This window comes from Cydia pomonella, chromosome 25 (genome assembly GCF_033807575.1).
Source record: "Cydia pomonella isolate Wapato2018A chromosome 25, ilCydPomo1, whole genome shotgun sequence".
In the NCBI taxonomy this organism is placed as follows: Eukaryota; Metazoa; Arthropoda; class Insecta; order Lepidoptera; family Tortricidae; genus Cydia; species Cydia pomonella.
The window spans coordinates 9,900,828-9,913,549 of NC_084727.1; the positions used below are offsets into that span (position 1 = coordinate 9,900,828).

The window sequence follows — 12,722 nt, forward strand, 5'->3', positions numbered from 1 at the left end:
CAGAGAAAAATGCCCACAATTGACGAACTTCGATTATGCCCACAATCGACGGTAATAGCTCACACAATTTAATCAGGTTGGCGAAAACTTATATCAACTTATATCAGAAGGCCTACTGCAAGCACAGAAATTCACAAATTGCGAGTATTTTGCTCTGCTTACGCCTTAATTGGAGTAAAAAAGAAAGTAGTAGTAGTAAGTAGACACTCAGTTATATCTTTTCACATATCTTTTCATTCACAGATAAGTAGCAAAATATTACAAAAACGACATATAATTTTTTTAAATTAAATAAATACTTTCTTTAATTTATTAGATAAATAGACTCAAAAGTAATGTATATAGCAAGCACTGATCAATTATTCTTCATTGATTGTGTAGAGGGGACATTATATAGACGGGACGATACGTTAATCTGTGGGCCGATACGATTGGTTAAACCCAAGTATTGATTACATTTGTCACAGTGACATTAGTGACCGAAAATCGATGTAATCTATTTTTGTTTCTACATGTAAAAACTCTTATTTAATGTAGAAAAATAGGTTTTTTAAGATACTATTCGTCGCCTAGTAGGTATAAAGATCAATATTCTTAACCATCTTTGTTACTATTCATTATTCAGACGCTTATTCTCCATATTATTTGTATAGGAATTCAATGTTTATTTAAGTCTTAAATTCTCCATTATAGTTTTCAAATACAACAGGGACAGTAAGTAAACATGTCTGAAGATGCTGAGAAGGAAACAGAGGCAATAGATGACGAAACAAAGGTAGAAACAGTAATAGTTAAGAATGAGTTTAGCTGTGTTGAAGATAAAAGTCAGGAACAAATGAAAGAAGTTTCGGAAGAAAAGGGGAAGGGAGAAGGGGAATCAGTGGAAACGGTTGAGGTGAAGATGGAGATAGTGTGTGTAAAGGTATCTCTACTATTACTTATACTACTATACTTAGGGCATTTAAGCAACCAGAGTCGCCTTAAGAGCTTACCCCTCTGTCGAAAACCTCGGCCAATGGTCATATACATTGTATGGACTGACGTTTATCTGTCATGGCTATTTGGATGTTACATACAAATAATCTCTCTAAAATCATCAGACTGTTTTGTACAGAAAATTACAAACAAGGTGTGTCCGGTTGGTTAAATACTCTAAGCTAATATATATGTAATCTATACTTCCAATCTGCAGTCAGCCCCAAAACATAGTTAAAGAAATAAAAAATAAATAACGAAAATCTGACTGTAGAACAAATAAAGCTTTAATAATAATAATAATACTTCCAACATTAATAACCACTGGCTTTCAAGTATTGTATTGCACTAGTGTCCGAAATTTTCTGTTCGGCCAAAACATGAAATGTAACTTTCCACCTGACACTACCGAAAATACAATTTCGCCCTGGCTGAAAGGTTTAGTCTTGGCCACATACTACCTACATTCTTATTAAAATAATAAGAATAAAAATAAAATAAATAAACACTCACAAGTTATAACATATAAAAAAATTTTGTTATTTTGGGATCCCCTTATGGGTATATGCCTCCTCCAGTTTTTGCCATGCATCTTGATCTTGGGCTAGATAATGCCACCTCATGCCGGCAGTTTTACTATGTCATCAGCCCAACGCTTGAGTGGGCGTCCTGAGTGTCTGTCACCACTCCCTAGTCCTCGCCATTCCGTTACTCTTTTCGCCCAGCTTGAGTTATCGTAACATGCAATGTGTCCTGCTCATCTCCACTTCATTTTTTTGACATATTGTAATGCATCAATAACTTTGGTTGTTTCCCGGATGTCTTTGTTTCTAATCTTGTCTTTTATCTTGACATTGAGTCTCTCTTGAGACTCCTCTCCATTGCTCTCTGACAAACCGAAATCTTTTGGGCATTTTTTTCTGTTAAACTCCACATCTGGCAGGTGTGTCAATGTTGGTAGGATGCAGGAGTCCATAAATTTTAAAGTGGTATGGGCATTTTTGGTTTAAATAAATGTTTAAGTGTACCAGTAGAGTTTCCAGCTTGATGTTATGCGTATCTCTATTTCTGCTGTGTCTGTATCTACGAATGATATTAGTTTGGCCAAGTATATGTATTCATTTACATATTCGATGCTCCTACCTTTTATTTCAATATTCTTTTTCTTGTAGTTAGTCATGTCATAAGCTTGGTTTTATCGTAGTTAATTATTCCACTGATACGCTATTCTGATTAAGGCACTGAAGCATGTTTGCAAAAGTTTGGGCTCCATGCCCAATGGACCATATACCACTTTATTGATCTCTCCCTTGCGTAGGGAACTATGAAAGCACCCATGAGGCTGACATGTTCACCTAGAGCGTCCATAGCCTCAATAAAAATGAGTTTAAAAAAAAAAGTTCATTTTTCCACCTAATGTTGTGCAATATAAGTTCTAAAACTGCAATAAATATGCCAAATATTTGGCCCATCTCTATTATTAAAATAATTGAGATGGGCCGAATATTCGGCATATTCCGCTTAGAGTCAAACAAAGTTGGCAGACATTTACTTGACAGTTGCACCATCTGGGCTGTCAAAATCGCTGCCAACTTGTATTGGTCTGACTCTGGTTCCTTTAGTGTGGAACATATTGTTAATTAAATAAAATAAATAAAATTAATAAATTGGCGTTTTGTATGGAGAACTTTAACGAAATTCGATTGCATTTTCAAACCAAACAAATTTTTGCAAGTAATCTGAGACATTTTAAGACACATTTTCTATCTCATATTTTTTTTTTAATCTGTCCCGTCAGAAAAATATAAGTCATTTAAATACTCGAGCCGGCAGCACATGAAAAGAGCTGTTTTCAGGGCGGTATTCTGAATACATAAAACAATAAAAGTATAGCAAATAATTGTATGTAAAATCGTTCTTATGTAGCGCACTAATGAAATTAAAAAATACTTCGAAGTTACTATTAAAATAAATAAACTATGACATGACTAATACTTATGAACAAAAACGCCAATTTCATAGGTCAAAATGCTTTTATAGTGTGTAACTTATTTATTATTATTGAGAACCTGTTGTTTCCCACTGCTGGGCACAGGCCTCCCCCCACCTTTTCCATTCCTCCCGGTTTTGAGCAGCCATTGATTTAAAATGGAGTCTAGTTGTCTCGCCAGGTTTCGAGCTGGGCTGCCACTCTAGCGTAATCTTGGACAGCTCACTCGGCATACGATGATACAGGAGACATGACCAGCTGCGACCATAGCTTATAAATAAGGGTCGCTTGTTTCCCATAAAGTTTTAAGTCATAATATATTGTTTGTCCGCATTTTCTTTAGCCATAATTTGGTTTTTCTCAGAAACACGTAACTTCTCAGGATTGCTATAAAACAAACCTAACCCAGTGGTGGGCAAACTTTCTTCATGGGGGGCCAGAAAGTTTTAAAAATTCCGCGGAGGGCCGGATCCGCAGAATAAATGCATTTTGATTTGAAACCGTTATGCCGCGAGCCATATACTAATTACTTCGAAAGACTGGCGGCGGCTTGCGCGGGCCAGAGCAGGCCCACGGGCCGTACTTTGCCCACCACTGGGATAATCTAAGGAAATTCCTGAAAAGTTAACGGTTAAATAACTTATACTTTCAATAATTAGGCCAAACAAAGGGATCTGTATAAATTATTTATTATTATATAGCCCTTTGTTCTGAACATTATTGTTCTTTTTGATAGTCTTGAATAGTCATATGAAGTCTCTTAGTTCAGTGTGCCTGTCGGCGAAGGCCTCCTCCAACTCCTTCCAGTATCTTCTCTCTCTTGCCACCCTTGTCCAGAGTGGTCCCAGTGTACGAATAATTTCGTCTTCCCATCTTGTTACTTGAGGGCCTTGCGATAAATTATACTTTTACAAAAAAAAAAATAACATGTTATTCTATTCTAAAAGGAGGAGCCACACTGGGACGGAGCAAACGAGGCAGCTGAGCAAGCGGGCTTGTACAGCGACCACAGGCTTGAAGAGGATGCGGTGCTCGGGACAGGGTCTATGCAGAAACCCGAAGCAGCACTTGTGAATGGTAAGTTTTTTTAAACATTTTAATACAAATTATCTTTATTGCACATCTGAAATAGAATAAATAAGAGTATTTTTTTAAATTACAGATGGGTTTATTTCGTCCAGATAAATTCACATTGTTTTGGTTTTTGAGTTTAATAGGACTGATTGACATGAAAAGAGAGCATGTGAAAATTTCAACCTTTTAGGGTTCCGTAGTCCACTAAAGAACTCTCAAGTAAATAAACAATTGATTATTAAAAAAAATACAATTAATATAATTCAAATTATACACTAAACTAAAATTACTATAAAACTAAAAATCTAAATCTAAAATGGGTCCCTGTGGCATGGTGCCGAGGATGCTGGCAGCATTACCTCGCTGAATTGGTATCCTTTTATAGATACGCCATGTCCATCCGTTTGTCCGTCCGCCGTTTAGCTCCGTGATCGTTAGTGCTAGAACTACTAGAAAGCTGCATTTTGGCATGGATACATAAATCATACATGGTGACAGAACGGTAAAATAAAAAGTATAAGAATTTTTTTTTACGGTACCTCCTATTAAATAAATAAATATTATAGGACATTATTACACAAATTGACCAAGTCCCACAGTAAGCTCAATAAGGCTTGTGTTGAGGGTACTTAGACAACGATATATATAATATATAAATATTTATAAATACTTAAATATATAGAAAACACCCATGACTCAGGAACAAATATCCATGCTCATCATACGAATAAATGCCCTTACCAGGATTTGAACCCGGGACCATCAGCTTCGTAGGCAGGGTCACTACCCACTAGGCAAAACGGGTCGCGAATAAAAATGGTTTTTGAAAAAAAAAATTTTTTTTGCTTTATCCCAATGCTGTGGAGTATCGTTGGATAGGTATTTCAAAACGAATACGGTTCCCATCAACCATTTTTGATAAAATGAATATTTTCGGAAATAATCGCAAACCCTTACTTTTGAACTATACAGGGCGGACAAGACTATGGGACATCAAGGGAAAGTACCTTAAATATCGTAGATAGGATATTTTGCTGAAAGAAGACTTTACGTTATTTTTAAAAGTCAGTAATTCTGCCTTTAAATTTTTTCTAAGAATGACTTGCTTCGTCTGGGAATCGAACCGACTAAATAATTTTCTTGAAATTTGACTCAAACATTTTACGTTGTTCCTTTCTTTTAAAATACTATGTTACTTAAGAAGAATTATTATTTTTTGTTCATTCTTTCGATTGGCATCATAAAAATAGGGATGTTTTTTTTTTCACATTTATGTCGGTTCGATTCCCAGAGCCATCCATAATAAAAAAAGTGGAATTTAAAACGACATATTGATATTATAAAAAACTACAAGGCTCCAAAACTCAAAAAAAACCTCTTATTACTGATAAAAAGAAAAAAGACAATGGCACCAATCTATTCCTTACATTTTATTGAAAAATAAATTGTATGACAACTAAATACATAAACGCAATATTTCAGGGTCAAAATACCATTTTTCTTGATCTTCCATACATTTAGGACAGACCGATGACGTCATATTACCATATTATTATAGACTAACTCTCATTTCTGACTTTTATGTTTTCATTTGTTTTTATGTCAAAGGAAAGATATGTAATACGAATATTTGTCAAATACAGCCATATGAAGTGCCAGTAGGTGGGTGCTTCTCGCACTGTGAACGTAACGCACTCCTATTGGTGTTTGCAGTCACGTGATACTCTGCATGATTTTAAATACTTTTTCAGCTCAGCAGATCGAGTGAGGAAAGTGCGACTTTCGCCACTCCAGGGAGTGAGAAAAGTGCTACTTTTGTTACTCCAGGGAGTGAGACAAAGTAGCTTTTTTAATTTAGTGAAGGCCATGAATACTGGAATATTTCTAGAAGCTTTCGTCATAATGATGATGCCTTTCATTCATGAATGTAAATAAATGTGGTTAACTTTACTCGATGTCGATTTTTTTTTAACCTTTATTATGTTCTCACTACTGAGGTGAAAAGTTGGGTTACACACGAGAGCAAAGTTATTTTACATCTCGTGTTTATTCGCTCGTGATTCAATTATAGAATCTTTCGCTTACTCTGGACTCAAAATCAACACTCGCAAGAAAACCAACTTTCCTCTCATGTTGCACAAATAACTATTGTTTAATTTTAAATAACACTTACAAAATATGATTTTCAGCATTCAAATATTCCCTGCTATGGAAAAAAAAAAACATTTTATACATTCGGGATTCATGTCATCATCCCTATTTAGTATCTTGACAATCACATCCTGAAAATATGAAACTTGTCTGTAAAATGGCTACTCTGCCCGACTACTTAGTTTTTTTTTTCTCGTGAACATATATTTATTAAAGTAAGATACATACTACTTGGTTTGTTGCTTGCTTGAGGCTGTAATGATAGTGCCGCCCACGACAAACCATTGCTGTCTATAACCTATTTTACAAGCTTTTATTTACTTTCACCTGACCGTTGTCTGTTTGTAATCAAATCTTGCATGTTAAATTTGATCCACTTCCCGGTTTCCGATTGAGCTGAAAATTTGCATACATATGCAAGTCGGGTGACAATGCAATATTATGGTACCATCGAGCTGATCTGATGATGGAGACAAGAGGTGGACTTAGGAACTCTGTGATAAAACAACGCAACCTAATTGTGTTTGGGGTTTTTAGAATTAGCTCGATGAGTATTAGTTGCCTGTGGAAAGAAAAGTACAGTCAGCGATAAAAGCTTGTACCAAAAATGAAATTTTTGCCAAAAACTTATTTAGGTATTATTAGCTCAATTTACTTTTAGTACATAGTGTTTTCATTAAATTCCGTTTACTTTGGCGTATGGCTAAGTTCCTTTAAGGAAACTTACTTGTAATTGCATACATAATTGATTTTCGTTTTTTTTATTTTACATTCAAAATATTTAAATGCCGCATAAAGTGATTGTATATGTATTGGACAGTTTTTGATTTCATGTTTTTCTGTAGGTATATTTGATGATTGATTAATTTAAAATTATTTTCCAGCTGCATTACTGCAAAAAAACACATGCAAGCAAGAGGCAGTTGAAGAATTCATTGTGCCGGACCAATTAGGGTGCTCTACATGGGGCTCCACAGACAACAGTGTGTTACTACAGATAACCAGGCTCTCTACTTCCATGCATGAAGGAACCCTTTTCAGAAGGAGGTTCAAAGAAAGAAAGAAAAAAGGAAAAGTGAACAATGATCTTGAAGAGACTGGGAAATATCAATGTGATCTCTGCAACAAGAAGTTTACAGTAAAAAAGTATTTGATTGGACATCTTAACTATCATAAGTATAAAAAGCCGTTTCATTGCGGCATTTGTAACAAAACTTTTTCGTGTGAGACTTACGCATCTGCGCACGAGAGAATTCACACTGGTGAGAAGCCATACACTTGCAAACTCTGCAATAAAGCGTTCAGATGCTCCAGTCATCTCATCAAACATGAAAGAACCCATACAGAAGACAAGCCGTTCTCATGTGAGGTTTGTAAAAAGAAATTTAGAGAAAAAACCCAGCTGAAGCTTCACGAGCTTTTACACAAAGGGGAAGAAGCGAAACAGTATCCTTGCAAGTTTTGTCCAAAGAAGTTCATACACATGTATAAGCTGACGATTCACGAAAGGAACCATACTGGGATTAGGCCGTTTGAGTGTAAAACGTGCGGGCAGAGCTTTGTCCAAAAGTTCCAACTCGACAGTCATAACAGATTACACACAGGTGACAAACCGCGTATATGCGAAATTTGCGGTAAGCATTTTATAACAAAGGCGGACTTAGTCAGACACGAGCGCATACATACTGGAAACAAGCCGTACAGCTGCGATATATGCCAGCGGCAGTTTTCCCAAAAAGCGCACTTAACTTCTCACATGTTAGTTCACAGTGGGGAGAAACCCTACTCGTGCGAAACATGCTCGAAGAAATTCAGCTGCAAACCTTCTTTGGTTATTCACTCGCGAGTTCACACGAACGAGCGACCGTACCCTTGCAGGATATGCGGGAGACAATTTAAACAGGGTGGCGTCAGGAGAAGGCACGAAGCGACACACACGCGAGACAAAACCATAGTCTGTGAAGTATGCAACGAACATTTCGCCCTGAAAAGGGAGCTGAAAAAACACCAAAGAGTACACGTGGTGTACAGTTGTGATATATGTAATAAGGAATTTAGAGATAAATTCAATTTTAATAGACATGTGCAGACGCACGTTGAACCAGCGGAGGAAACCGAGGAAAACTAATAAGTGATACTTAACCAAGTCCCAGAGTCCTTTTAAAAGGACTTTGGAACTTGGGAGGTTATCTGGGGAAATACAGGGAGATATTTCACACTGATATTCAGAAGTGGTGTTAAATATAAATGGCATATATTAAAAAAATATATGACAGCTTTGATAGCATTTGACATTTAACTTAAAATTATTACATTTATTACGATGGTTGTTTTCACTGAAATATTAATAATTAACACATATTTGGGTTCATCCATTAAATACGTCACACGAATTTCGAGGTTTTTTGACCCCCCCCTTCCTTGTGACACTTAGTCACATTTAGCAAACCCTCCCCTGGTGTGACGTCACATTTTTAGCAATTTTCGTTTACAACGAAATCGTCTAATCGAATTAGGTATTATTAATATATTTTCGAAATATTTTTGATAAAAGAGATATTAGTATAACTAGATATGTTTCTAGCAGGAACAGAATTTGCTTAGTGCTTACCACAATAAAAATATCGACAATCTTGTTATCGATAAGTACATACTTACTACATCAACGAAGTATACATATTTAAGTAAAAGAGAAAGAGGGTCATTAATACATCAGTGCGATACTGTTCATAATAAAAAACTAAGATACACGTACACTGTAGCCATATACAGAGACACAGACACAGATTTGCTATGGGATCAAAAATAGGTTTAATATAGTACATGTTGTATTATTCTGCGTCAATTTGAAAGACAATTTGGGTGTGTGTTTATCATGCAGTGACTAATGGGAGAATTAATTCAGTGACACGAAGAAAGAAAGTTACAAAAGGGTTTCAATTTGTTTTCTAAAGTAAGTAAAATATAAATAAATTTATAGTTTTGTTACTATAATCTATTTTTAACGCACCCTATTACCCTATATTTTTCTTTGTATTACCTCTATCACGTTGAAGTGGCACTTATCGATAACAGGACTGTCGAAGTTTTTATTTTGTCAAACACTTAGACGTCAACGTTCGTGCTACAAAAATATCTAGGGGTAGATATTACTAATTTTATAACACAAAACCGTTTAGAAAAGAAAATTAAACGAATAAAAATGATTAACGTTCCAAAAACTCGTTATTTAAGTGCACAGCGAATAAAAAAAACTGGGTTACTGATGAAGTTAAAGTGACGTCACAAAATTTGTGACTCCCCCCTCCCCCTTGTCACAGCATCTCACATTTTCTTGACCCCCTCCCTACCCCTAAACGTGTGATGTAATTAATGGATGACCCATTTTACACATAATTAAGATAAATTGGTTTATTTACCTTATTTGCTATTTGTATTGAATTCTACTTCAGCTACATTAAAAGATGTAACTTAAAGTAAAAAAAAAAATATATATATATATATATATATACATACATGACCATGTCCCGGTTTTTCGGGGGCAGAAACGTAGCAGTGCAAATGATTAATAAATATCGATATTGACAGCTCGCAAATTTTAAATCATAATAAATAAATGTGACTCGAATTTAAATTGTCGTGTGACCTACTAACATTAAACTAATTCTACGGATTCCACTCACGTATTTTTAACACGCTTTTATTAGGTCGACCTGTATGTAACTATGTAATGGAATCTAAGGTAACTAATTTAACCGTCTTCCAAGGATCGTAGCGTCATGAAAATTGGCAGCTGTATGTAGTTCTGATGACAATACAATAATATGGTACTGTCGAATTGATCTGATGATGGAGCCGGAAGATATGAACTGGAACTTCATGATGGAACATGGTATCATAGCTGTTTGGATTTGTTAGAAAAGTCTTGAATGAACTTTGACCACGATTAGGTTTCAAGGTCTGATGATGAAGCCGGAAGATAGGCACTGGCATTCCATGATGGAATATCGTATCATAGTCTTGTTTGCACTTGTGAGAAAGGTCACGTAATGGACTTTGAACACGAAAGCGTGTTTTTCTAGTGTTTTTAAACTATTAATTTAATAGTCACTCGCGCGACATGTTCCGGAGAGCCTAGGTCTCCTTTCCCAAGCACTAACAGTGCGAACGGCGTTCACGACGGCCGTGCTTCGCGTACTGCTGCGCGCCGCGTCGCACGCTGAGAGAACCGGTTGGGGGAGATCTCGCGCTGTCGTAGTAGGCGGGCAAAGTGGTGTGTCTGGGTTTGGGTCACCTAACTTAACAGATACGTAAGTGTAAACCGTGGAATAAGTTTAATATTTAATTGTGACTCGTTGCATGTTGAAGTACCATTATTAATCTATTCTGTTATTTTATGATTTATTTCAAAACCTTTTTGATTTATTCTTATTGCAACTGGGTGGATCAACTTTTTTGCGTCACTCATTGCTCGTCGATTTTGTCCCTTGGACAACCACTTGAAATCCTGATTTTATGGTATTTAAATATATTAAACATTCATGTTTGTGGTAGTTTTATGCCATTTCTATAGCAGGCCATCCACTGAGCATGTTAGTAAATCGTCATACAACATGAACAAACTGTATCAGTAATGTCCCTTGGACAACTGTACAGAATAACAACACTAAAAAAGTTGATTCGCCCATCTGTTAATATCTGAATGAAGGCAGTGATTATAATGAAAAAAAAAGACTAATAATATAGTAAAATTTATTGTGAAACACTTTCTCGTTCATTTAACCCTTCTCCAGGCATAGTACGATTTATTGACCACATAGGCACCAATAGAATTTCAACTTAAACATTTCGATTTAAGGATCAAATTAGATTTTACTTTCGGGAAATGTGACTTGTCTTCAAATGACTCATCAAAGCTGGATTTATTGGAATATATTTGATTTTTTTGGGAAAACCTTGTAGATTGGTGCGGCCTGGAAAAGGGTTAAACGTTAAACCAAATTGCACCGGTCAAGCCGGGGTATGTTCATGAAATATATTGCATAATTTTCTTTATAAAATAAGACTTATAATAATAAATTACACATTTCAAATAGTTAATGCTCTTTACGATATAAAGTATACGCTATTTAATGTAAATTCAGATGCTTGCTTTACCTTCTTAGTGTTATATCTTTATCTATGGGGTGAATCAACTTTCTCTTGTCACCGTTGCCATGGTTACGGTCTCCTGGGTCACTTTTTATACCCTTGTTTTATGGTATTTTAAATAACCAAACATTTTTACTACAGTTAAAAGCGTTTTCAATAATGGTTCATCTACAGAAGTTTTTGTGGCAATACCGAGTGCTTGAGAAAATGAAACATCGACAAATATGTTATCCATAAGTCAGTCATAGATTAATAATTAAAAGATGTAACTTCCACTTGCTGTAAATTACCAAAAAAATTCAATAATGCATATCAATATCAAATCGGACCATAATTTCTTGATTACATATATTTAGTACTTATATGAATAAAAACGTTAACTGTAGAATACAGTGTCAAAAAATATGAAAACTACCAATGGGTGTATCAAAGAAGATATCGAACGTGTTGTGTATTTCGCATAACTATATTTTTCTACAATGTTAAAAATATCTATAACGCTAAAGTAACATCGTAAAATAATAGACATGTTGATATTTGATTTTGTCAATCATTTTATTTTGCCACAAAAACTTCTATGTCTGTTCATCTACTTAGCATGTTACCTACGGTACCTACGTATAACATTTCTTCTAACAAAGTATGCGGCTATTGTCGCCTGGCTAACGGGACAGGGTGCTTAGCCAACGTGCCAATCGTTAACGCTGCGTAGCGTAATCATCTCTCTCTATCACTCTTCCATAATAGTGCGACAGTGATAGTTGCGTTTCGTTCGCTACGGAGCGTTAACGCTTGGCGCTTTGGCTACGCAACCTGAACAGCAACAAAAAAAAAGTTGATCCACCCATGTGCAATAAACATTATATCTCTGTTTGTGTATAAAATTAAAATTAATCTATAAAGACGAAAGGTCGTTTTAAAATACTTTAAAAAGTTGATCCAAAAACAATTACTTTCCATTTAAATATCAGCAAACTCTGAAACATATTTGACGACCGCTTTAATCATTGAATCTCGTAATTTTTTTCCCAAGTTACCTATTTTTAGGGTTCCGTACCGCAAAAGGAAATAAAACCGCCCAAGTGCGAGTCGGACTCGCGCACAAAGGGTTCCGTACCATTTATAAAAACGGCAAAAAAAATACGTTTGTTGTATGGGAGGCCCCTTAAATATTAATTTTATTCTGTTTTTTAGTATTTGTTGTTACAGCGGCAACAGAAATACATCATCTGTGAAAATTTCAACTGTCTTACTATCACGGTTCATGAGATACAGCCTGGTGACAGACGGACGGACGGACAGCGGAGTCTTAGTAATAGGGTCCCGTTTTACCCTTTGGGTACGGAACCCTAAAAACGGAACCATTATAGAATCATTTTGC

The 12,722-nt window shown here is 35.6% G+C and overlaps 1 protein-coding gene across 4 annotated transcripts; it reads left to right on the plus strand.

The window, feature by feature from the left end:
• The first annotated feature begins 326 nt into the window (after positions 1–326).
• LOC133531541 (zinc finger protein OZF-like) lies at positions 327–10,994 on the plus strand. Of its 4 annotated transcripts, none has more exons than XM_061869813.1 (4): positions 327–576; positions 710–922; positions 3,913–4,042; positions 7,075–10,994. In XM_061869813.1, the coding sequence occupies exons 2-4, from the start codon at positions 725–727 to the stop codon at positions 8,316–8,318; spliced, it is 1,572 nt and encodes a 523-aa protein (XP_061725797.1). In that variant the 5' UTR covers positions 327–576; positions 710–724; the 3' UTR covers positions 8,319–10,994. The 4 variants fall into 4 exon arrangements, with proteins under 4 accessions (XP_061725797.1, XP_061725796.1, XP_061725798.1 ...); XM_061869812.1 differs by having other exon boundaries at positions 327–572; positions 694–922; XM_061869814.1 differs by having other exon boundaries at positions 327–572.
• Positions 10,995–12,722: the final 1,728 nt, after the last annotated feature.

What these genes read in the sequence shown, in the direction of transcription:
- LOC133531541 (XM_061869813.1), top strand. Translation starts at nt 725, where the DNA reads ATGTCTGAAGATGCTGAGAAGGAAACAGAGGCAATAGATGACGAAACA. An exon ending in TGGAGATAGTGTGTGTAAAG is followed by an intron (nt 923 to 3,912) that starts GTATCTCTACTA and finishes CTATTCTAAAAG; the next exon opens with GAGGAGCCACACTGGGACGG. An exon ending in CGAAGCAGCACTTGTGAATG is followed by an intron (nt 4,043 to 7,074) that starts GTAAGTTTTTTT and finishes ATTATTTTCCAG; the next exon opens with CTGCATTACTGCAAAAAAAC.